The sequence below is a fragment of the Cibotium barometz genome, chromosome 2 (genome assembly GCF_041138505.1).
Source record: "Cibotium barometz isolate CiBa-2024 chromosome 2, ASM4113850v1, whole genome shotgun sequence".
NCBI lineage: Eukaryota > Viridiplantae > Streptophyta > Polypodiopsida > Cyatheales > Cibotiaceae > Cibotium > Cibotium barometz.
Window position 1 is genome coordinate 5,626,352 of NC_141047.1, and position 23,993 is coordinate 5,650,344.

At 45.3% G+C, this 23,993-nt stretch overlaps 1 protein-coding gene across 4 annotated transcripts in view; it reads left to right on the forward strand.

The window, feature by feature from the left end:
- AUG3 (HAUS augmin-like complex subunit) overlaps positions 1 to 23,993 on the forward strand; it is a 129,831-nt gene that overhangs the window by 42,687 nt on the left and 63,151 nt on the right. For all 4 annotated transcript variants that reach the window (XM_086813079.1, XM_086813073.1, XM_086813087.1 and 1 more), the window contains exons 6-7: positions 22,789 to 22,892; positions 23,519 to 23,603. In XM_086813079.1, coding sequence (XP_086669205.1) covers positions 22,789 to 22,892; positions 23,519 to 23,603 — 189 coding nt within the window. The remainder of the gene's footprint in view (positions 1 to 22,788; positions 22,893 to 23,518; positions 23,604 to 23,993) is intronic.

Consider the following 23,993-nt stretch of genomic DNA (forward strand, 5'->3'; position numbering starts at 1 on the left):
TAAGCCCTGGTGTCCCATAGCACCAAGACTTGCCCCGAGGTGCCGATAGCAAAATGTTTGCAGCACTATGGAATGGCAGGAATGGGTTAGCACTCTTATAGCCCAGCATCATAGCACAAGGCGACCACAATCCACTCCACTCATAAACCTCACTTATATACCTTTTTTCCAATAAAAGCTACACTTACGGAACTCACTTATTTTCATTAGGATAAGGCACATGCATTTATAAAAGGTTTAAAGTAGGCATAAGTTAGCATGAGACGAGAAAAAAGCTACAGGCGTTTTGGACATACTGGGGTGGAGAGTTTATATTAACAGATGAATTTAATACTCATACTTCACAACAAAATTGTGTTACTAAATGCAAGAACCACACACTTGAAGACTTGGGGAATCAATACTTGCAACTAGCAACTGTGTAACTTGCGGCAGTGCCTGGGGGACTAGGGCCTTTGACACACTTGTTGATACCATCAAAGCATATTAAAACATTTAAACATGGCAACAGCCGTAACACATATCCATCATGACTTTGCATAAAACATAAAAGCTGGACAAAACATCCACAAATGCTGAAAATGGAGCTTGCACATGTGACACCGCATAGAAGCCGGAATGAGCCCCCCCCCCCCCCCCCCCCCCCCCCCCCCCCGCGCTCGGAGTATTTTATTACCCAAGGAGAAAATATTATGTACAAGCTTTGAGGGCCTTACTCTCCCCACGGCAGATACCGGATTATCCATATACAAATGTGATAACACAGCCCAACACAAGGCAACCATAAAATTCAGCCGTCACATAGCTATAGAAATGCTGAGTCAACAATATAAACCATATACCTCCGTGTGGGTACTGATTCTTGCCCACAAACCACGGGTCTTCATGCAATAGAGTTGGTACACCAAGTACAACTCTCCATTCAGCAAGTATAAGTACAATGGTTGGTACAGTTGGTACAACGAGTACAATGGCTGGTACAGTGGTTGGTACAACCAGTACAGTGGCTGGTACATCAAGTACATTGGTTGGTACAGTAGGTACATCAAGTACAAGGGCTGGTACAGCCAATACAGTGGTAGGTACAGTAGGTACAAGTACAAGGGTTGGTACAACAAGTACAATGGCTAGAAATCATAATAAAATGATTAAATACCCTTGCCTTCAGTATTTCTTCGCGATGGAAGCCTCCAAAACAGTCCCCAACAGTCGGTATTCTTCACGGGAAGCCTTCAAGAGAGAAAGAGAGAGAAAGAGAGTAGCCATCATTAGGGCAGCCTTTAACGGTGGTAGAGGCTAGTGTGCAGCAAGAGAGCCTCCTTTAATGAAGAGAGAGGGCTCCAATTTATAGATTTGGGGCTCCCATGAGCTAAAATGGCAAGAGAAGGCTATAATGTCAAGTGGAGAGCCTCACAATAGCTGGAGTGACAAGTGTCAGGCCACTTGTCTAAATTTGATTCACTTTCTGACAAGTGTGAGGCCACTTGTCTCACTTTTATCCACTCTCTTGCTTCATGTCCCAATCTAAGAGATGGGTCCTTCCATAAACTTTATCTCTAAAAATATCCCAACTAGTAGCCCATTTGTCGTAGGTACTTTGGCAACTCTTGGTATTCACTCAATTCCAAATGTAATGATGCGAACAGAATTTCCATCGGAGGCCAAAAATAGCAACTCTCCTAAATTTTAGGAGTGTGATTCTTTGTATTGTAGGATAATCCCCCATTCCCAAAGCTTGTACTTTCCAAATATTTAGACATCCTAGAGTCCACCAGACCCTGTCATACTGGGAAATGTCGAGGCTGGTGACAAACTGTCACCGGATTGAGTCATCCTCGGTCCCATGTTTCCACCTAATGTTATGTTTAGGAATCAACTGACGTAATGCCATCCTCGCCCCCTTGATCCTCCTTGAGTCTACTCACATGGAAAACTAGTTGAACTCGCACCTGGGGGAGGCAATTCAAGTTTATAAGCAACCTTATCGACCCTTTCCAGGATCTTGGAAGGTCCAAAGTACCTAGGGGATAATTTCGGATACTTCCTTGTCTTCAAAGTCTCATAACTGTTGGCTCCTTTCCAATACACAGGCATTTCCTTGGACCAAACGCTCTTCAAAGACTCCTTATGATCAACATAAAACCATGCCGTATCCTAAGCACTCGTAATAGTCTTCTTAGGATGCGTAGGCATCTTTTGCATATTGAGCAAAAAATTTCTAGTTGCATCTAGTTTCAAACCCTTAAGTCCATTTGGGCTCATACACATACAGAAGCAGTGTACTCGTATGCTTTAGGGATGTACCTTTTCCAATCAAATAGTCTCTGGGAGACGTATGCACGATGCATACCCTCCACAGACTGAGGATGATCAGAGGAACTCATACTTAGTTTGGTCTCCAATTTCTTGAAAATTAACTCCCAAAAATGTGGAGTAAACCCTATCACTTCGGAAGGCAACCCATAAAGTCTAAGAAGTCTCAACAAACTGTTCCGCCAAAGAACCTATAAAATATTGATCAAGAGCAAAAGGATAAGCAATGACTTCACGAGCTTCAAATTAAACAGGTGTATTCGAAACTGGCTGTTTATATATCTCTCTTTTGCAATTCCATACTTCAATTTTTCCCTTGGAGAGCATATTTGCATTGCACTTGACTGGTTTGCCTGTCTCTTAGTAGCTTCCAATATGAATACTAATGCTAGCATCTTTTCTTTTAAATCGTCCCACTCTTTCTATTCTGAATCTAAAGATAAAGTATGCCAAAGGAGTATGCCAAGTACTCCATTTTACATTTATTAAAATTTAAACCATCTTTTCTTTTAAATCGTCCCACTCTTTCTATTCTGAATCTAAAGATAAAGTATGCCAAAGGAGTATGCCAAGTACTCCATTTTACATTTATTAAAATTTAAACCATCTTTAGCTATATTCTAGCTCTCTAGGTAATGTGCGAGTGAAAAAGATGGTTGTTACAATATAGAAAAACAGTGCTCATGTGTTTTACGTGAAGTTCTCAATAGAGAAGTGGTGACTCAAGCATAAGCCAGGACTCTATGAATGGACACGAGTAAAGACAAGGGGAAGAGCAACATGCATTAGAGGATTTTTAGATTTTGAAGAGGACACCTTGATAGAGCCTCTCCATTTCGGAACACCAATTGCTATGTACATAACTCTAATCCTCCGGATTAGGTCCCAATCTGGGTAGGGTTGGGGAGCCTTGAGATCAGGGAGAAGGTTGCAAGTAGGTTACAGGTGGCCAGGGTTCATTATTATTGGTATTCCATGGTTATTGGCTATTTATGGTAGGATGTTATTTATAGCGGTAGCAATCACTATTTAAGTGACTTGTGGGTTACTGAGCAATAATGAGGATATACCATTATTCTTGATAGTTAGTGTTACTTTTGCCATGGACATGGCGGTTCACAAGAAGTCTTGCCAAGGGTTAGGACAAGATCCCGGGGTATGAGACGTTAGGGCTTGCTGGCTTGGCGTGTGGGGAGTGTAACGTTAGCCCGTGGCTCGGGGGAGAATTCGGACGGAATCTACAGCTGGGAGGTGAGTTTGTACGCACCGTTCTATGTTGTTCTAATCTTGTGTGTTTAGCTTGTGTATTAGGTGATCCTTCTGGAGGGAGCTTATAGTTGGTATCAGAGCCTGCCTGATCATGGAAGCGGAAAACTACAAGGTTTGCTTTTCTTGCATGTGTGGCCAAGGTTGCCCTATCCAGGTATCTCTTGGTCACCAAATCTGTGTTTAGATCTTGCAAAGAAGTAGCTTTTCTTGGTTTTTCTGGCAAGATAGGATGCATGTGGATTCTGAGAAAGAGATGGAAGAGTGAGAAGGATGTGTAGATGTGCAAGAAGGGAAAACTGTCCAGAAATCCCTAGGTGTACAAACCCTAAAATCCCTTTCCTTTTGGTTGCTGGAAGCCACGCCAGATGCCATTGTTTCCTTGCTGGGCTGGTACGTATGGTGTGCAGTCATAGGAGGTAAGGCCTAGGCAGATAACATGGCAGGTACATGGGTGCACAGGCCAGCCAGGCTGTACAGCCAGCCAGGTTGTACAGCAGCTGTTGTCCATATAGGGGCTTGGCTGGCTGTACAAGTGCCTGGATAGCTTTTTTGCAGCGGAGAAGCAAGGCAATAGTGGTGGCAGCAGGGCAGCAGGCGAAGTGGAGGGGGGTGCATGCAAGGCAGCCAGCAGAGAAAAAAAGTAGGGGCAGTTGTATGCAGAAATTAGGGGTACTTTTTTTTAAAGAAAAAGCATTTTGCTATTTTTGATATGAAAAAGCATAGACGGCTGTTTTTTTTAAAATAAAAAAAACGTGGATTGGGGGGCTATTTTTTCCTATCCCCAGTCTATTATGCTCGGGGCATGATGAAACTTTTTGGACATGGTCTGTCTGTCGGAGCTTTAATGGAAAGCTATCTTCTGAATAGAAACCCTTATAGAGAGCTTTCATGGATAGCTTTCCATTAAAGCTCTCTATTAGTTTTCTATGTAGGAGCTAGGGTTAGGGTTAAGCTTTAAGAGGGGAATAACTTACAAGAAAGGGGAAAAAGAAGCTTTCATGGAAAGCTAGTTTGCATAGGAGAGAGAGATGGAGATGGAGATGAAGTTTTCATGGAAAGCTTGTATGCATAGGAGAGTTAAAGTTTTGTTCAATTTTCTTGACGATGATATTCCATGGATACTTGTAATCATCTTTTGTCTCATAGGCCCATCGGTCCCTTTGTAAGACGTAAATATTTCTTTGTTTCTTTCTTTCTTTCTATTGCACAGAGCACCGGTTGGTAGCTGCCCACACTGAGCTGCATGGCTTGGTTGGGTGGTTGGTTTGGCAGCCTGGCTGACCTAGCTGCCCAGGTTGCGCTGCCTGGTTGCAGCTCCAACGCAGCCACCTGGGATAGCTGGTATAGGCTTCCGTAAGGCTGGCCACCCTAGGCTTCATGCCGTGCTAACCCTAGCCACCTACAGCCTCTGTTGGGTACTCGCTATTGCAGTCATACGCACACATCAAAAACAGCAGTGATCCACTTCTTGAACCCTCTCCGACACACGCTTGCATGTGCAGCAATCCTTGACGCCAAGAAAAACATTCTATAGAGCATCGATTTGATAGAAAGAGAAACAATGAGAGGAATACGTGGGAAATCTCACATCTACGATGCCTAGACACGCATGCCTCTTCAGCCTCTACGAGTTGCTCTGATACTGACTGTAAAGTCCTTCCCTTTATCTCCCTAAACACAGTTGAAAACCAAGGTTAGTCCTTAACCAATCATTACGTAACAAGCTAGCTCACCTCCCAACTGCGATGATCTCCCCCGAGCCAAGGCTAGGGCTTCTTGCACAATCCCATAGGCCCGTGTCTAACTCTGGCGTCCCTTACCACCGAAGCCAGCCCATAGGTCTTGGACACACCAACCTACGTACTTGCCATGAGCATGTCTGCGCTCCTAGTCCAAGCCAGACTATTAGTGGTGCATCTGCATAACTATATCCCATAATAACCCAAGCTCTCACTTATAGAGTGATAACAACACCAAAAATAGCTAACTCGCTATAAATGGCCATTAAGCTTATAAAAAGAAATTATCAAATTATTTTGGAAAATTAGAAACTAATTTTTGTTAGTGATTATGGGAAAAGTGAAATTTTTTGTCTGCTATAAGTGACCGTTCAGACCTAGGGATGTCCAGATTGTAATTTTAATGCTTCAAGTGTGTTGATAAGAACCACCTAGCTCGTGAATTTGAGAGACCCTTGACTTCGCCTCCCTCTTCTACCTCAAATCGTCGTCTGGTCTCTTCAGTTGACTCTCGCGCCAACTCTCTGAACAATCGATCTAGTGGGAGTGTAGCTCATGCTGTCACTCTTGAAGATCAAGAAGACGAAGAGGCCCGTGTTCATGCAGCTAGCTGTAGAGTCTCGAGGGTGCAATAGGCATTCATCTGTCATCGAGATTCTGGCAACCCTCAAAGGTATAAGTTTTTGCCTTTTGATTGATTGAGGTAGATCACATTCATTCATCTCTCCTCAATGTCTGAAGATGCTTGGTATTAAGGCCAAGGACACTAAGAAATCATTGAAGGTAGAAATGGCCAGTGGTCGCCTAGAGTTCTCTAATTTCGAGACAGATGATATTTCATTTCTTCTAGATGGCCACCCGACCTCGCAAGCTTTCAAAGTTATTCCTTTGAGAATCTTTCATGGTATTTTGGATATGGATTGGCTTAAAAGAAATGATGCTGACATTCATTGTAAATCTAGACATGTGTCTTTCCTTGATGCATCATCCAACAAAGTACAAGGAAACGGGGTCCATGGTAAGGCTAGATTGCATGTGGTAAAATTTACTCGTTTCAAAGGTCTTTGGAAAGGATTAGCCCTGTATGCTGTAAATTCATAAAGCTAAAGAAAAACCCTCGGAATGGGAGCCACAAAGGCTTAGTGAATATGTAGACCTATTCCTAGAAGAGCTTACAGTGTTATTGCTTTGTTGGGAAGTTGCCAGAAGGCTTATAAGATGTTAGTCCTAGAGGTAACTTTCTCAATTAATTAATCAAGGGTTTATCCAACCTAGTGTATCACCTAGTGAGCACCCATTCTCTTCCAGAAGAAAAGAGATGGCATCTTAAGACTTTGTGTAGATTACCAAGGTCTTAACCAATGCATCATCAAAAATAAATATCCTATTCTTCACATCGATGAGCTTTTTGATAGGTTGCATGGTGCTAAGTAAATATCCTATTCTTCACATCAAAAATAAATATCCTATTCTTCACAAAAATAGATTTGAAATCCAGATACTATCAAAGCAGGATTTGAAAGCTGGATATTCAAAAAATTGCTTTCAATTCCCGTTATGGTCGTTGTGAATTCAAGGTGATGCCTTTTGGGTTAACTAACAAATTGCTGTCTAACAACTTTCGAGAGCAGTTGGATGAATTCGTGCTCGTGTTCTTTGATGATATCTTGGTGTATTCAAAGGATGAGCAAGAACATGAAATGCATGTGAGGAGGTTCTGGATACTTTAAGGCAGCACAAGTTGTATGCGAGAAAGAGCGAATGTACTAGTCATGTAGTTTCGAAGGAAGGGTTCACTCCAGATCCTGCTAAGGTCGAGGTTGGGGTTAATTGGCCTACTTCCAAGTCAATTAGCGATATTTGAAGCTTCATGGGTTTAACACGATGGTGTCGAATTTTTGTAAAGGATTATGCTAAGATAGCTGCACCGCTTACTTCTTAGCTCAAGAAGGAGCTACCCTCTGAGTGGTCACTTGAATGCCAAAGTAGCTTTGAGAAGCTTAAAGTGGCACTTGCATGTCAACCTGTGTTAAAGCTTCCTGACTTCAATGAACTATTTGAGGTGGTGACTGATACTAGTGGTATTGCCATTGGTGCTGTCTTGACGTAGAAAGGGCATCCTGTATCCTATGAATCTCGAAAGTTTCATCTGCATGAGGTGAATTATCCTACCCATGATTTAGAGCAAGCTTGAAGTGGATCTTCTCTCAGCTTGCTCTTAATATGAGGTAGAGGAGATGGATCGAACTACTTCAAGAGTTTGATTTTGAGATTAAATTTTGTCCTAGGAAGGAAAATGTGCTAGCTGATGCTCTCAGTCGTCAAAGTTTTTCTATGGCTGTCTCAATGCCCTCTAGTCCTCTTCCAGAACAAATTAAGGGTCTTCTTAATCCAGGTCCTCTTAGTAATTGCACCCTCGGATGCTGGGGAGCTCTATTTCTCTATAGTAATTTCATGCATATTACTCTATACGTGTGAGCTGATCTACTCATTGGTCTATGTATGTGTACAGTTCTATGTATTTCTCTAAACATAAAGCTCTATGCATACAATATAGAGCTGTGCATGTATACATAGAGCCTTGTAGCTCTATGTATGCATGCCTAATAGCTCTACGTATGATTTTCTCTATGCTTCATGCGTTGCTCTACAAGGCTCTATGTATTCATAGAGCTCATGCATAAAGTTGTATGCATAGAGCAACACATAAAGCAATGCATAGAGCCATACATAGAGCTTCGCATGCATACATAGATCCTTGTAGCTCTATTATGCATGCATACATAGAGCCACAAGGCTCTATGTATGCATAGATCGCATGCATAAAGCTCCATGCGTAGAAGAATACATATTAAAGCAATGCATAGAGCCACACATAGGGCTATATATACATAGCTTTGTGTATGGCTCTCTACATTTCTCTATGCGTTGCTTTATGTGTTGCTCTATGCATAGAGCTTTGAGCATGAGCTCTATGCATACATAGAGCCTTGTAGCTCCATGTATGCATGCATACAAGGCTCTATGTATGCTTGCATTACCATACATAGAGCTATGTATGCATGCATACATGGTGCTACAAAGCTCTATGTATACTTGCATAGCTCTATGTATACATACATAGAGCTCATGCATAAAGCGCTATGCATAGAGCAATGCATAGAGGAGCTATACATGTATACAGCCCCCACTCATACACAACTCACGAGTTTTTTCCACATGCTTGGAAGGACAACAATAACAAACTTGAAGATTTCCCATCCACCAATGTGGACTTTTACCCAATGGACAAGGCAAATGCATCATATAGAGGCACTGCTTTACCCAGTGGACAACCACCAAGGTACTTTTGCACTTCCAAATGCAATTTCAAGAACTGTACTCTACAATACTCTTCCCCAAGAAATAAAATTTGTGTTTGAAACCCAAACACACATATGGGTTTGCAAACTAATTATTTCAACAATTTAAACTAATTTACACACCCAAATGCAACCGTCCCATTTCTGGTTACAGAGGTATTTGTGTAGAAATGGTTTTTTTTTCCTCTCTAAACCTTACAAAATCCAATTTTATTGATTTACTACACATGCTAATGCAAATTGATTCAAATAAATCTACAAAAGAATGTGCACAACAAATTTACACTAATTGTGCATAATTAACATTAATCCAAATGCAAGCTATCTTATGCATTAACTTAATTAAAATCAATGCTCTGACATCAAACACCCCAAGTAAGAATCCACATACCTTTATCCGCCCAAGATTGACAACTCACATTTGAGAGCCCAAGAAGTGCACCCATAGCACTGCGACACTTAACAGGAAGTAATGTAACTATAGACAAACTAGAGAAACGAATAGGGGTTGAGCTAGCACTCGCCACCTAACCATAGGCTCCTGATGGGAGAAGGAACCTGTAATTAGGGTTTAGAGTTCATTCATGGGAGACATACACAGAGAAGCAAGGGAGAGAGAGAGAGTGAGTTGTGGGGATAAGTCAACTCATGAAAAGCATGAGTGTGTGACTCCCCTATCACACATGTATATTGCACTAGTACACATAGTGCACTTAGTACATTAAAAGTACTAAGTGTACTATGTACTATAACTTATGGGCTTGTACACACTATAAGGGTGGGCATAACGCCTTTACCCCAACAACCTCCCACTTAAAGGCAAAGTGCCCTTAAGTAAAGGAAAAGAAAAAAATCAGCATGTACATGATAATATACAAGGCCATATCAAGGCTGAAAATGGCCTCATCCAATGCCCATCAAGTGTCTGCAATGAGCAAACCGCTCCGGAGGCAAACTCTTCGTCAACAGATCAGCCGGGTTGTCATCCGTGTGAATCTTAACAAGCTGAATTTGCTTGTTCTCTATCACCTCTCTGATGAAGTGATACTTCACATCCACATGCTTCGTCTTTGCATGAAAGACAGGGTTCTTTGCCAACTGGATGGCACTCTGACTGTCACAATGCAACAATGGAATATCCCCTGTATAACCCAAATCAACCACTAACCGAGATAGCCATAATGCCTCCTTGCAAGCCTCTGTGGCTGCAATATACTCGGCCTCTGTAGTAGATAAGGCTGTGCACTTCTGCATCCTGGATATCCATGACACAGCACCTCCTGTGAATGTAAATACATAACCGGTAGTAGACTTCCGGTTATCTGGATGACCGGCATAATCCGAATCCGTGTAACCATGCACTAATGCATCCTGTTTGCCAAAGCAAATGCACAAATCCTGTGTGCCCTTCAGGTATCTCATGACACCTTTCACTGCTTCCCAATGCTTCTTGCCAGGGTTGGCCATGTATCTAGAAACCACTCCCACTGCAAATGCAATGTCCGGCCTAGTAGCAACCATGGCATACATGAGACTGCCACAAGCTGAAGCATACGGAATCTTGGCCATATCAGCCCTATCACTATCCGACTGTGGGCTGTCCATAGCACTGAGTTTCACATATGGAGGCAAAGGAGTACTAGCTTTCTTCCCCCCATCCATATTGAACCTCTGCAAGACTTTGCCAATGTATTCCTTCTGAGACAAATACAACACATGCTGATTTCTGTCCCGAAGTATCCGCATACCCAAGATGTGATTTGCATCACCCAAATCCTTCATATCAAAGGTTTGATGCAGCCTCTGCTTCAAGGCATCTATCTCTTTACGAGATTTCCCGGCAATCAACATATCATCAACATACAAAATGAGAATCAAGAGACTGCCATCCAAAGCTTTCTTGGTGTACAAGCAGTGATCTATGTCACTTCTCCTGAATTTCTGTGATTTCATGAATGTATCAAATTTATGATACCATTCTCTTGGTGCCTGTTTGAGCCCATAAAGACTCTTTTTCAGCTTGCATACAAGCTTCTCCTTTCCACTTACTGCATAACCCTCTGGTTGCTGCATATATATCTCCTCATGGAGATCACCGTGAAGAAAAGCAGTCTTCACATCCATCTGAATCAAGTCCAGATCATCATGCGCAACCAAAGCCAATACAGCTCTAAGTGTGGTCATTTTGACCACTGGAGAGAAGATCTCATCAAAGTCCACACCATATTCCTGCTTGAAGCCCTTAGCCACTAACCTGGCTTTGTATCTTGGCTTTGCATCTGGTGCAACTTTGAGCCTGTATACCCACTTGCATGGCAAAACCTTCTTGCCTGCAGGCAAAGACACCAATTTCCAAGTTCCATTTTTATGCAGAGAATCCATCTCTGACTTCATGGCACGCTCCCATAGAGCCTTGTCTGCCCTCTGTAAAGCCTCTTTATAACATGAGGGCTCTCCACAGTCAGTAAGCATCAAATAGTCAACCCCTGGAACAAACCTGTCAGGGACTCTGGAGGGTCTAGTGGACCTCCGTACCCAATGACCATCATTTGCAGGTTGCTGTCCAGCCTGCATATCACCCATTGGTGGCTCCTGTTCCATGCCATAAGGCTGAAAAATCATGCCCGGTATCTCCTCTAACTGTGGTATATCCATAGGGATATCTTCTGCCATCTCTGGCTGTCCATTTGGACCATTTTCAGCACCATTTAAGGGCTGGTTTTCCTGCTGTAATGGCTGATTTACAGCCCTTTGTTGTTGTCCATGATGTCCATCATCATCAAAGATGACTCTGCTAGGCTCCTGTTGCCTTGCAGGCTCCTTATACATGCATGTTTCATCAAAAATGACATCATTGCTGCGTATGATCTTTCTATTTATGGGATCCCAAAGTCTATACCCCATTTCACCTCTGTCACCATATCCTAGGAATATGCATTTATGAGACTTAGGATCAAGTTTGGTGCGCATTTCCCTGCGTATGTGCACGTACGCAACGCAACCAAACACTCTCAAGTGCTTGTATGACGGAGGCTTCCCTGTCCATACTTCTTCTGGCACTTTCCCACCAAGCCTCGTGTTAGGTGACCTGTTTATAAGGTGAACGGCTGTCATAACAGCTTCAGCCCAAAAACCATGAGGTAATGCAGCATGTGACAACATAGAACGGACCTTCTCCTGAATGGTCCTGTTCATCCTCTCTGCTGTCCCGTTTTGTGGAGGATCATAAGGAGTAGAGAGCTCCCTCTTGATGCCTTTAGCATCACAAAAGTCCTGAAACTGTTTGGACATATACTCTCCACCATTGTCGGAACGCAAAGCTTTCAGTGTTTTGCCAGTTTGATTCTCAACATGAGCAACAAACTTCTGAAACACTGAGAATGTATCACTCTTCAAACGAAGAGGATAAACCCACACCTTGCGTGTGGCATCATCAATAAAAGACACAAAGTATTTTGCCCCTCCCAAAGAAAGCTGAGGCATCTCACATACATCTGTATGCACAAGCTCTAACTGAGCATCTTTCTGTCCAAGAGCTTTCTTGTGGGGGCACTGTAGTTGCCTACCATATATACAATGCTCACAAAACTGAAAACTTGAAAACTTTAGAGAAGGCAAGTAACCCAAACGAGACAATTGCTCCATTCCTTTGACACTCATGTGTCCCAACCGGCTATGCCACATAGAAATTTCCGGCAGCTCGGTTGCATTTACATTAGCATGGTGACAAACACCTGCATGCATGAAATAAAGAGTGTCCACCTTAGAGCCTCTGGCAACAACCAGTGAGCCCTTACTAATCTTCCACTTTCCACTACCAAATGTGGTAACATAATCAGCATCATCAAGCTGTCCAGTAGAAAGCAGATTCTTCTTGATCTCAGGCACATGCCTGACATCATGGAGCATAAGCTGTGAGCCATCTGAAAATACAAGCCTCACATCACCTCTGCCAAGAATTTTGCATGCATGGTTATCACCCAAATAAACCACTCCTTCATTGCCAGCAGTATACCTGACAAACAAGTCTCTGCAACCTGTGACATGAAAGGAGGCACCTGAATCAATGATCCATGAGTGCATACCATGACCACCTGTAAGAAGTGAATGGGCATCAAGTGAAGACGTAAAGAGGACCTCATCCTCACTGCCACCTGCATGTGACACATTGATTTCTTCGATCTTGACTCCACTTTTGCCCTTTGGCTTTACATCTTTGGCTTCATCCTTCTCTTTTTCTTTGCCTTTTCCCTTTTCTTTCTGATCATTTTTCCATTTGTAGCATTGCTTTTTAATGTGTCCCTTCTTGCCACAATAATGGCATTCCAAATCCTTTTTGGAGCGAGACTTGCTCCTTCCCCTTTCTTGGCTTTTTCCCCTTTGTTGGGATCTCCCACGTGCATTCATTGCATTGGACTTTCCAACAGAGTTGTTCTTCCTGTTCATCTCTTCTTGAAGAAGAGCACCCTCAACATCTGCATATGACAGCATAGCATTCGAATTGCTAGTGGCTGTCCTGAATGTGTCCCAACTCTCTGGCAAAGTGCATAACAAAAAAGTGGCTTTGAACTCATCGTCCATTGCCAACTTTTGATTGATGACCTGGCTGACAATACCATTAAACTCATTGAGATGGGCTGTCATAGATGCCCCTTCCTTCATCTGAAGGCCTATGAGTTTCTTCAACCAATACCCTTTGCTTGAGGCACTTTGTTGGGCATACAAGTCCTGCAATCTCTGCCACATTCCCCAAGCTGTCTTCTCTTCACGAATGCTGAAAAGTAATGAGTCTGACACAGACAACATGATAGTAGATCTTGCCAGCTCATCCATATCTTCCCACTCTTCAGCTGTAAGAGAAGCGGGCATCACACCCCTTTCTTTGATAGGCTTGTGCTGCTTTTTCTGGAGCAACACATTGTAGCACTGGGTTTGCCAAATGTCATAGTTATGCGAGCCTTCAAGCTTCTTGATGTGAAGCAATGAAGAGCTCTCACCTGTGGTTGCCATAGCAAAATGCAACCTGTAATGCCTGACTCCCTGCAAATGTGCAAACACTGCACCCAAGATGTGCAAACACTGCACCCAAAGCACACAAAGTGCTTACAAATGTTCTCCCAAGCTTTATCTCCCACTGCGGAAGCAAGAATGCAACTTTTCTCCCACTTTTTGTGATGAAAACACCAAAATCTGGTTGCTGCAGATTTTGGACAGCACCTTGAATGTGCTCTTTTGCCCTTCCAAAGTACTGTACAGCAGTACTAAGCGCTCACCAATGATGTACCAAACCTGTACCGGCAATTTCAGCAGCTGAATTTGAACCTTTTGATCACTCAAAACAGTGTACAGCCATGCCAAAACATGCACAAAGCTGTGCCAAATTTGTACCAGCAGGTACAGTAGCAATAAATGCTCTCCTGGCTGTCCAAATGAGTGAAAATCAGATTTTTACAGTCACGAACACTGCATAAAACAGTCCCGAACAGAAATTGGGCAAAAGCCCCTTGACTGCAAGCTGATTTTTTGAGGATTCAAGGCATAAATGTCTTGCCTGCTGCTTTGCCAAGCTCAACAAGCATACAAACTTGAAAAGCCCCTTGATTTGAGATCAATTTCTGATCATGCATGGTACATTGGCGCACATGAAGGCATCCAGAGTGTTCACGATGCTTCCCCCTGGCCTCATATACATCAAATACATGAAAGCCCCTTGATTTACAGGCACATTGAGTGCTTGTAAGGCATCAGCACATTAACCACAGCATCAAATGCGATTGCTTGCATGCAAATCAACCAAATTGGCACAAAAGCCCCTTGATTTGCACTGCAATTTGCTGCAATTTTGCCCAAATGTGCAATTTTTCACATCATACAGCATGTATGAGTGCTTAATTGCACAATTACATCAAAAGCCCCAAATTCCGACATCCAATTTCCTGCAAATTGATCCTGATTTGACCAATTTCCTGCAAATTTATCCTGATTGTGACCAATGTCACCCAATTTTGCCAATTTTGCTCAAAAATTGAGCAATTGGGCACCTGTACCTGCTCAATTGATTGATTTGACAAGGAAAATCCAAAATTGAAGCAAAATACCTTTGATTTAATCCAATTTGCAGGCTGAATTTTTGTTGCAGGTGAGAAGGGGGGCACTTTTGCTGCAGATTTGATGGCTGCTCTTTTGGTTTTGCAGGTTGCAGGCAGGCGCACGAAAAGCAACGGGCTGAAGAAGCCACGCTCACCGCACCAGGAGTTTGCTCTCACTGAAGCTGGCGGCTATAGAGGCTGGCTCGTAGGCGTTAGTCTTCGCTCCACGCTGAAGGACCTTCGCCTATCCGCATGCGTGGTGGCCAGCGCTACACGCTCAGTTGCCTTCGCTTGATGGTTCGCAGCCAGTTACGCCTGGTACGCCTGCGTAGCTTAGCTTCGAGCTACAGCAGTACCTCCTGTTTCGGCTCACCTGCCTGCGCTTCACACCTGCCCGTGGTGTCTTTTACACACCCGCTTACGAGCTCGTCGCCTCCAGCTTACTTGTATACGCCGTGTAGTGCTACACACTTTGTGGCTGCTGTAGGCGCCTGGCTACGCCTGAGTATGGAAAAAGGCCTACGACTGTCTAGCAATCGCCTTCTTCTCCACCTGCGCCTGGGAGAGCAGCACTGCTTAAGACAAGTGATGGGGTACGACAGCAGAGAGATTCAAATGGGCACCAGCTCTGATACCAGTTGATGGGGAGAAACCTGTAATTAGGGTTTAGAGTTCATTCATGGGAGACATACACAGAGAAGCAAGGGAGAGAGAGAGAGTGAGTTGTGGGGATAAGTCAACTCATGAAAAGCATGAGTGTGTGACTCCCCTATCACACATGTATATTGCACTAGTACACATAGTGCACTTAGTACATTAAAAGTACTAAGTGTACTATGTACTATAACTTATGGGCTTGTACACACTATAAGGGTGGGCATAACGCCTTTACCCCAACAGCTCCAAACCGAATACAACGGGAAGCCACCCATTAAGCTAGACACCGGCACAACCCTGGCAAGTCCGCACCCAAAGGCATGTGTGTCTCATACCACACATGCCCAGCCCTACAACTGTCTTATTGGCACGGGTAACCACTAGCTGGGACCCTTGCGATGCCCTAATCCCAAGGTAAAGCTCCCACACTGGAACTGGCTACCGATGAGCCATAATCCCAACTTTATAGCCTCAATGACAAGTTCCCATTGCTATAAGAACTGTCCGACGTGCCTCTAACACTAGCCTGTTTATGCCCACACAACATGGGACACAACACTTATAGCAACGAGTTGGAGACTACGCGAGTATGAGTTCCTTTGATCGTTGTTAGTCTGGTGGGCAAATAGAGAGGGTGAATTAGGGTTTAGAGGATTCGCTTAGTATATATGTCCCGAAGAGACCATCAGATTGGGAGAAGTACATCCCGATGGTTGAGTTTGCTTATAACAGTGCTTAGCATGCAGCTAGTAGTTTACTATCTGTTTATGCTGATGTACGGATACCAACCTAGATCTCCAATAACAGTTGGACTTAGGATATTCAAGTTGATGCGGCTAGAGATTTCTTAGCAAATATTCAGGAAATGCTAGTCAATGAACGAGAGGCTATCAAGAGCGTACAAGATCGTACACGTTTGTTTTTTCAACGAAAAGATCCTTTCCATTAGTTTCCAAAATGCAATTGAGACGGCTAAGTACGTGGCCCAATCTCAAGCACGGCTAACAAGAAAAAACAGATGTGGACAGACATGCTCTTCTTTCACTGGCTGGCCACTCTCGGAGGAAGGCTATCTCATACAATTGGGGGGAGGGGTGTGTGTGGGGGGAAAAGCCAAACAGGGGGCCTGTAATGCCAATTAACCTCGCTGTCTCTACCCCTGAGGAAAGGATTGCTGCCCCAATCCCGAAAAAATCCTCCACGTTTCCACATACGCTCCAAGCTGCCTCGTAGCTTTTCCCACTGGCCATGGAGGGTGTGAATAGTGTTTGCTATATGGTCTGGATGGACTTAGTAGGCAGTGTGCTAGTGCCCTCAATGGCCTCACTGGAGCGAGCAAGTCAGATGTGCCATTCAGCAATGCTACTAATGATCTCCCACTTGTGACAGGTGCCTTTGGTACTCCTCCCCTGTGAGCAAGCCAGATGTGCGTGGCAATGCTACTAATGATCTCTGACCTGTGACAGGTTCAGTTTCTGAAAACAGGGCTGCCGTGATCCTGCAATGAGAGAGGAGAAGGGCGAGGCCCTGTCTTGTCTCTTCATTTGCAAGGGCTGGTGCTGACTCAAAGGCCCAGGCAACCGCCCCCAAGTAATGGTGCAGGCTGATGCTTGGTCTATGTTGAAGATGTAGAGGATCCTCTGCCATACTCGTTGCGCCTTGGAACAATCCCAGAGGCAATGTTGTCGAGACTCCTGAGGGTGTCCACACCTAGAACAGAGTGCTGGTCGACCTCCAATTGCTAGCCAGGTGTCTGCTACCAAGCTCGTGTGAGCTATCTGCCAAAGGAAAAGAGTAATCTTCCATGGCCAAAAATCCTGGAGGAAACGCGCGGGGGTATCTTCGGTCTCCCAATGTACTGCTGCCGTTGGCGTACTATCAACCTCTGGCAGTTGGAATCTGCGGTCCAGATAGACAGTATACTCAAAAAAGGGGATGTCAAGGGCATCCTTTGGGATGAAGGGATTGTGCCAATGGCACTCGCCTAGATCCCAATGCAATCTCATGAGTGATCGGCCCTCCCATAACCATAATCTCTCTCTTGGCACTCTGGCCGGGGGATGGTTGACGTGCCACCTATTGTCGTGAAATGTGATTGCTCACACTCTATGTAAAATGCAGCTACTGAGGTTCTTTGTGAGGGGTGGGGATTGGCTCAATCTGCCGTGGTCCAATAGAAAAGGTCATGAGGGTGCCTCTGTATGTACCATGGACTGCAATCAGGATATCATGCTTGGTCAAAACCCCTAACTACTGTTTTGCCGCCGGGGGGGGGGGGGGGGTGGGGAGATGGTCGGTGCAAGCCACTCTAGAGGAATGGATGAGTCAATGTCGAAGATACTCCTGTCTGTCTTGGATCCCAGTGAGGGTCCGCTGGTGTTCTTGGGTGGGAGCCATCAAAAGGTGAGCCACTCTCCAAGAAACTGTTGACGGTCCCCCTCCCCCCCCCCCCCCCCCCCGCAAGAGACGTTCGGGCGGGAGCCTAGCATGTGGCCGCAAGGAAGGGTAATCAAGGGGTTCCAAACCAGAGGCTGAAGGAGTCTCTCCTCATTCAGGATTCGAGGAGATTGGCAAAGTGCAGAACAGATGTGGTACTAGGCTCAAAGAAGGCTGGCTGCAAAGCGGTCCTCAAAGGTTGGGCTCAGGCTGCGGGTTCTCATCTCTCTAAAGATCCATGCCGGGCTTGAGGGCGACGGAGCAGCAAGAGCTGGAGTACGGGCAGAGATATGGACCATGAGAAATTCCGTCCAGGGCTCACCACCTGGAAGCTTACCAGGAAGGGATTGGCTCTGCATAGAAGGATCAATAATGCTGAGGCTGCCTCTGATGCGAGGCTGAATGATAACTCTTCAAGCCACTTGGGTCCTTGCTGGCCTGCCATCGCTGCCCACCCAGAGGTAGGTGTGGATCAACTACTATACCTGTCCGATGCATGCCCTGGAAGATGCCCATCAAGAGGTGATGTACCACATGGTCGCGAGAAGGACCTGATTCGCTGCCACTACTTTGCCGGCGGCAAGAGAGAGCTTAGTCCTACTCTAGTAAAGAACCTTCTTCCGAATTCTAAGGAGGAGGGGGGCAAGCTGATACTCAGAGGTGATGTCGGTCCTGACCAAGATAGTACTTGGGGTATCCCTCGGAATCCAATGGAAGGTTTGATTGGGCACCAAGCCGACGTAGGGGATCAGCTAACCCAAAATCCACATGACCTATGCGAGTCAATGTGGTTGCTGGAGGTGTGGCAAAAGATCTTGACTGTGTCCGCAAACCTGTGGAGGTTCTCCACCTCTCCAAAGAGGTAGGCTGCTGGTCATCGGCAAACTCAGAATCGAGTAGCTTGTCTTGAGACCTCACAGGTGGCCTGAGGCCCTGTAGTGCGGTTGGGGCCTGCGCTCCGCCTGTCAGATGTGGAGAATCTCAAACTTGCTTGACTACGCCCAAACTCGGGAAGATGCCAGGGGTCTTGTCCCATGATGGTGAAGATAAGCTCCTTGCAAGCCGCCAGCTCAGCTCCAGAGATGGTATCCTGTCTACCTCTGTGTCTGTCCTCCGTGGTCTTGAACATATTCAAATCACCCCCCTCCCTGCGTACACCAGAAATCCGCTCGAGGTGAGCCCTGCCTAATCAAGCTCCAAAAGTTTACTTGACCTGCCATGGAGTTTTGGGCATAAATCTTGAGGAGGCCCACCTGTACCTCGCCAAGTCTGATAATCAACCACTGTGCCCTCCCAGGAACAATGGTGCCTAAATCCACCACTGTCAGAAGAAACTGCTCACTAACAGAGGTACATGCCGCCTTTGGTTCCCAGATGGACCAAAGGTGGGTGATCAAAAGTTGTGACTCCTGCTTGGCAAAATCTTCTTACATTTGTGAGGTTGACCATGTGACAAATGACGCTCGTGCTGAAAGAGGATACTGATGGAGCCTCTCACTAAGGCTCTTTGTAGCTCCTCACGAAGGACTCCTCGCCTAGAGTGACAATGCAGGCCTCCCAATCCTTGTATGTTGCAGGTGACTGTCCGCATCACAGGGGTCTAGAGGGGTGAGATCTGTCTGTTCTGCCCTCCACCTTGTGAGATTTGGGCAGGGATTTGGATGGCGAGTACTCACAGTCTGTCCTTGGTGTGTAGCCGACCAAGGTGTTCCTCGATCCTATGCTCCATGTGGGCCTACTCTACTCTAGCTCGGCTGTAAGCACAAACTGGGCTTCAGCTATCGCAACAAAGGTATCTGTAGGAGGGGGAGAGGTGTACCGCCAACGACACAGGCAGGTAGATGAAGAGGATGACCTCCAAGCTCGAGCTGACGAGCTTGCTATCGTGGTTGCCGTGGCATGATCCGCCGACCTCCATTTGGGCGAAGGGTCAGTAAACAATGTTTCCTTTGCTCCATGTGGGCCCACTCTGCTTTGGCTCGGCTGTAAGCACAAACTGGGCTCCAGCTATCACAATAAAGGTATCTGTAGGAGGGGGAGAGGTGTACCACCAACGGCACATGCAGGTAGATGAAGAGGATCACTTCCAAGCTTGAGCTTACAAGCTTGCTATCGTGTTTTCCGTGGCATGATCCACCGAGCTCCATTCAGGCGAAGGGCCAAAAAACAATGTATGTGAGGCGCAGATCTCCCACGTGGTGAGAGAGCTCTTTTACCTGGCCATGAATAGTGGAGGAGATAGTCTCCGGAATCCACTCTCGCTTTGCTGCAACACTCAGGGGGGAGGAGAAAATCACAGCGCCACTCTCTGGAGTGGTCCGTTTGGATCCACGAAAAATAACACAAACTCCAAGAGGAGCCATGGTCTTAGCAAAAGCGCTGGCATCCACTGGGAGATATCCAAGGAAACTGTAGTCCATTGGCTGTCCCATGGTGGTTTCTACTAGGGTCAGGGGTTGCTGGTAGTTGATGGGAGTGTTTGGGGCAGAGGGGGGGAAGGAGGAAGTTTCGGAGGGGAGGATGGAGGAGAGGCTTAGGGCGGAGACAGAGGGGCTGGTTTAAGGAGCGAAGCAGCGACGGTGGTGGTGCGGGGGGACCAAGGAAGAAAGCAAGGGGGGGGAGGAGGGGGGGCGGAGTGGTTCCGAAAAGTTTGGAAGACAGACACCGAACCACTTTGTGGGACTGGTCTCTAGGTGCCAGTCTTCGTGTGGTACCTGGTAGTGGGACCCTCTAGGGGGCAGGTGGGGCATCCGCTCCAGACGGGTGTTGCTGTTGGTGATAAATGCTTGTAACGGTTCTCTGACACGACTGTTTCCGTCTGGGCCGGTGCGTAATGCTACGAGGCTTAGCTGAATCAGGTGGCCCAAAGCTGCTGGGGTGTCGAACTCCTCTTGGTAGTAGCCGCGCTCGAGGGTATGGATGTCAGCGGTTTTTTATGGCTCGCCAAGGAGGCTGGCTTGGAGCAAGTCATGAAGATGGCTATGTGCTGTAATCTTGGAAGTAGAGGCCTCGAGGGAGGATACAGTTGAAGCTAGGAGCTGGAGGTTTGCTTCAGAGAAGGTATAGCTGGGTCAGAGATGACAGTGGCTGCCATGTAGTTCTCCTGAAGGGTGAGGACCAAAGGATGCCGACACTTGCTGAGATGAAGCTATCCGAAAGCTTTAACCTGCTACGAAATTGCTGGAGGGGCTAGGTGGGGCTTTAGAGGCTTGAAGAGAATGCAAGGCGAAATGGAATGGACAGAGGGGGACGAGGGGGGGTGAAAAAGGTAAGGGAAGAAGCAGCTAAAATGACGTGAAGAGGGGTGAATGGGGAAGGAGGAGGTGGGGCAAAGAATACAGGGGCGCACATAACCAGAGCCAAATGGTGTGCGAGGGCTGTGATAGTAAGGGGAGGGAGGCGGGCACTGTGGATGGCAGCAGGAAGGATGCAGGGCAGCTGTGTCAGAGGTTAGTGGACAGAGGCAGGGCACGAATGGCTGATTGAGGGCATGGAGGTCTAGGGCAGAGGCTGGGGTTGGCACACGAATGTACAAGAGAAGAAGGGGGGGGGGTGGTGGGGTTCAGCGTGTGCAGGCTCCTCTTTTCTCCTAGTGTAAGAGCTCTTGTGGCATCATTGGTCGATCGTGCACCGTTTAATGTGATAGGTAGAGGGAGTTTACCTTTGGGAAATGCTAGTTTATTTGAGAGTTCGGAAGTTATCCCCTAGATATCGTGGACCTTACATGATCTTGAAAAAGATTGGTGAGGTTGCTTATAGACTAGAGTTTCCTCCAAATGTGAAAGTTCATCCAGTTTTTCATCTTAGTCTATTGAGAGAGATGTTGGGAGCTGAGGATAACCTTGTTAGCTTATCTTTCATCCAGTCTTTCATCCTAGTCTTTCATGCGGGGAGCTGAGGATAACCTTGTTACCCTCAAGAACTTGTAGAGGTTGAGGACTTGTCCTATGTTCCACATGAAACCGAGAGGGCGATCGATGTCAGAGAAAGGCAGCTTAGGAACAAGATGATCCATGGGGCAGAGGAGGACTCAACTTGGGAGTCAGTATAGCTAGTTTGAGTAAGCGCTTCCCTAATTTCATTTAAGAGTAAATGCTTGATGAGGGGAAGTATGTTATGTACTTGGACACTAATCTACGGATTAGGGATTTAATCCAACGAGGTTAGGGGGCCCCGAGATTAGGGGTTAGGGTTCGTGGATTGATTTAACACTATCACTATAGATAGAGTTGTGCACATGAACCACCGAAGGCCTTGCTTGGACCATGAGAGCAGACATGCTCATGCCGTTGATATGGCGAGAACATATGTTGGCGTGTTGAAGGCCTTCGGGCATGCTTCGGTGGTATGGGACGGTGGAGTTAGACATGGGCCTGTGAGATTGTGCTGGGGCCCTAGCCTTGGCTCGGGGGACATCGGTGGATGCCTGTCGTGGTTGGGAGGTGAGCTAGCCTGCTACGTCATGACTTGGTTTTGTACTAACCTTTGTTTTAGCTGTGACTAGAGCAGATCTTGTGGAGGGTTTTACAGTACCCTTAAGGCAAAAAGCGATTTTAGGTTTCGCTTAGCCATGGGCCTAATAGTTAAAGGTAAGCTTTACACAAACGCAATTCTATGCTAGTGACTATATTTCTGATTATCGGGGTTCCCATAAGTGGAGACTTAGGATCATGATAACAGTTGGCAGAGGAGGATGAAGGGCATCAGTCTCAAGTTCTATCACTCTCCTATATGCTGGAGCACTTTAGGCATCAATCTCAAGTTCCAACACTCGCCTACGTGCTGGAGCACTATACCTTTAGGAATGCAACTTTAATTCCTCGGCTATGCTGTTTATTTAAGGGAAGCTGTGCGTTCTATTTAAAAAATATTCAAGAAACAGGCATACTTATCCTCATTTTCTTGGATTCTATTTTGCCACAGAGGAGGGAATCTATATTTCATTCATGGACTTGCAGCCTTATACACTACAAGATTTATCTTGCACCAGGGAACTCAATCAGTGGTTTGTGAAGCAGTTCGACACGGTAAGGGTCTGCTAATTTTTAGTATCCTGGAACTTTTTTTGAAGACAAATGGAAATTCTTTGGTATGCCCATGTGAGAAGACCACAACTTTCGGTCTGTGCATGTGAAAGGACTCCTCAAAAGTTCTGACTGAAAATTTGAGAATAATGTATAACCATGCTTAGTTTGTGTAATCATAGTTCATAACATACATTTAGCAAACACATATGCATTCAGGTATGTAAGAATGTTTTGAGTATGTTTCAGGCCCGGGCCAAGTAACATACGTGACCAATATAATACCTCCTAGAAAGGATGAGATTTAGACAAATAGATACAATTATACATTGTAAACTCAAGCTCTCCAAGTTCCATTATAAAAACTTACAAAGTTACAACTTACAAGTTACATAAATGCGTAGCAAGCGTGGACTGATTTTCGAATAAAAAAACATAGCAACTTTCAGAAAACGTAAAACCTTAGAAAAACATTTAAAGAAAATAAGCACGTATGAAACATGAGTTTAAAACGCGTTTGTTGCAAACGTTTGCTTCACGAAGCAAACGCGAATGTTATGAACTATGTGTGTAATTTCTTTGTTTCAGGACATTGGTATTGAAACTATCTGTTTAACATGTGTGCTCAGGGCCCCTCAAGGTTGGTGGCAGAAGAGGGAAAGTCCAAGTGCTCCTGGGTAAGCCTTGATGATGTGACAAATTGGTATGTGCGGGGTAAGTTTCAAACTTCAATACCTGCAGACAAATCCTGATTACTTCTATCACAAGAGTATGGCTAAATTTGTCAAAAAGGATGAAGCAGGATAAGTTTTATTAGCGATGAGCAAGTGCAACAAAACTTGTCTTTTAAATGCCAGTTTGATAACATGGAACAAAAGATGAAGCGCTCATGGTAACTGTATTCTTTTGACGATTTTTCACATGTGATCTGCTCGTCAGTGTGTTTTTATAGATGAATCCTGACTAGGGTAGGGAATGAAAACAAGTTCAAAGGCTCTTTATGCTTGTAAAACTAGAGCATGATGCAAGCAAGCCTTCTCTTACAATTAAAATGGTAGTTGGACCTCCCTGTACACGACCTGCACGTCCGTGCTGCCTCTTTCC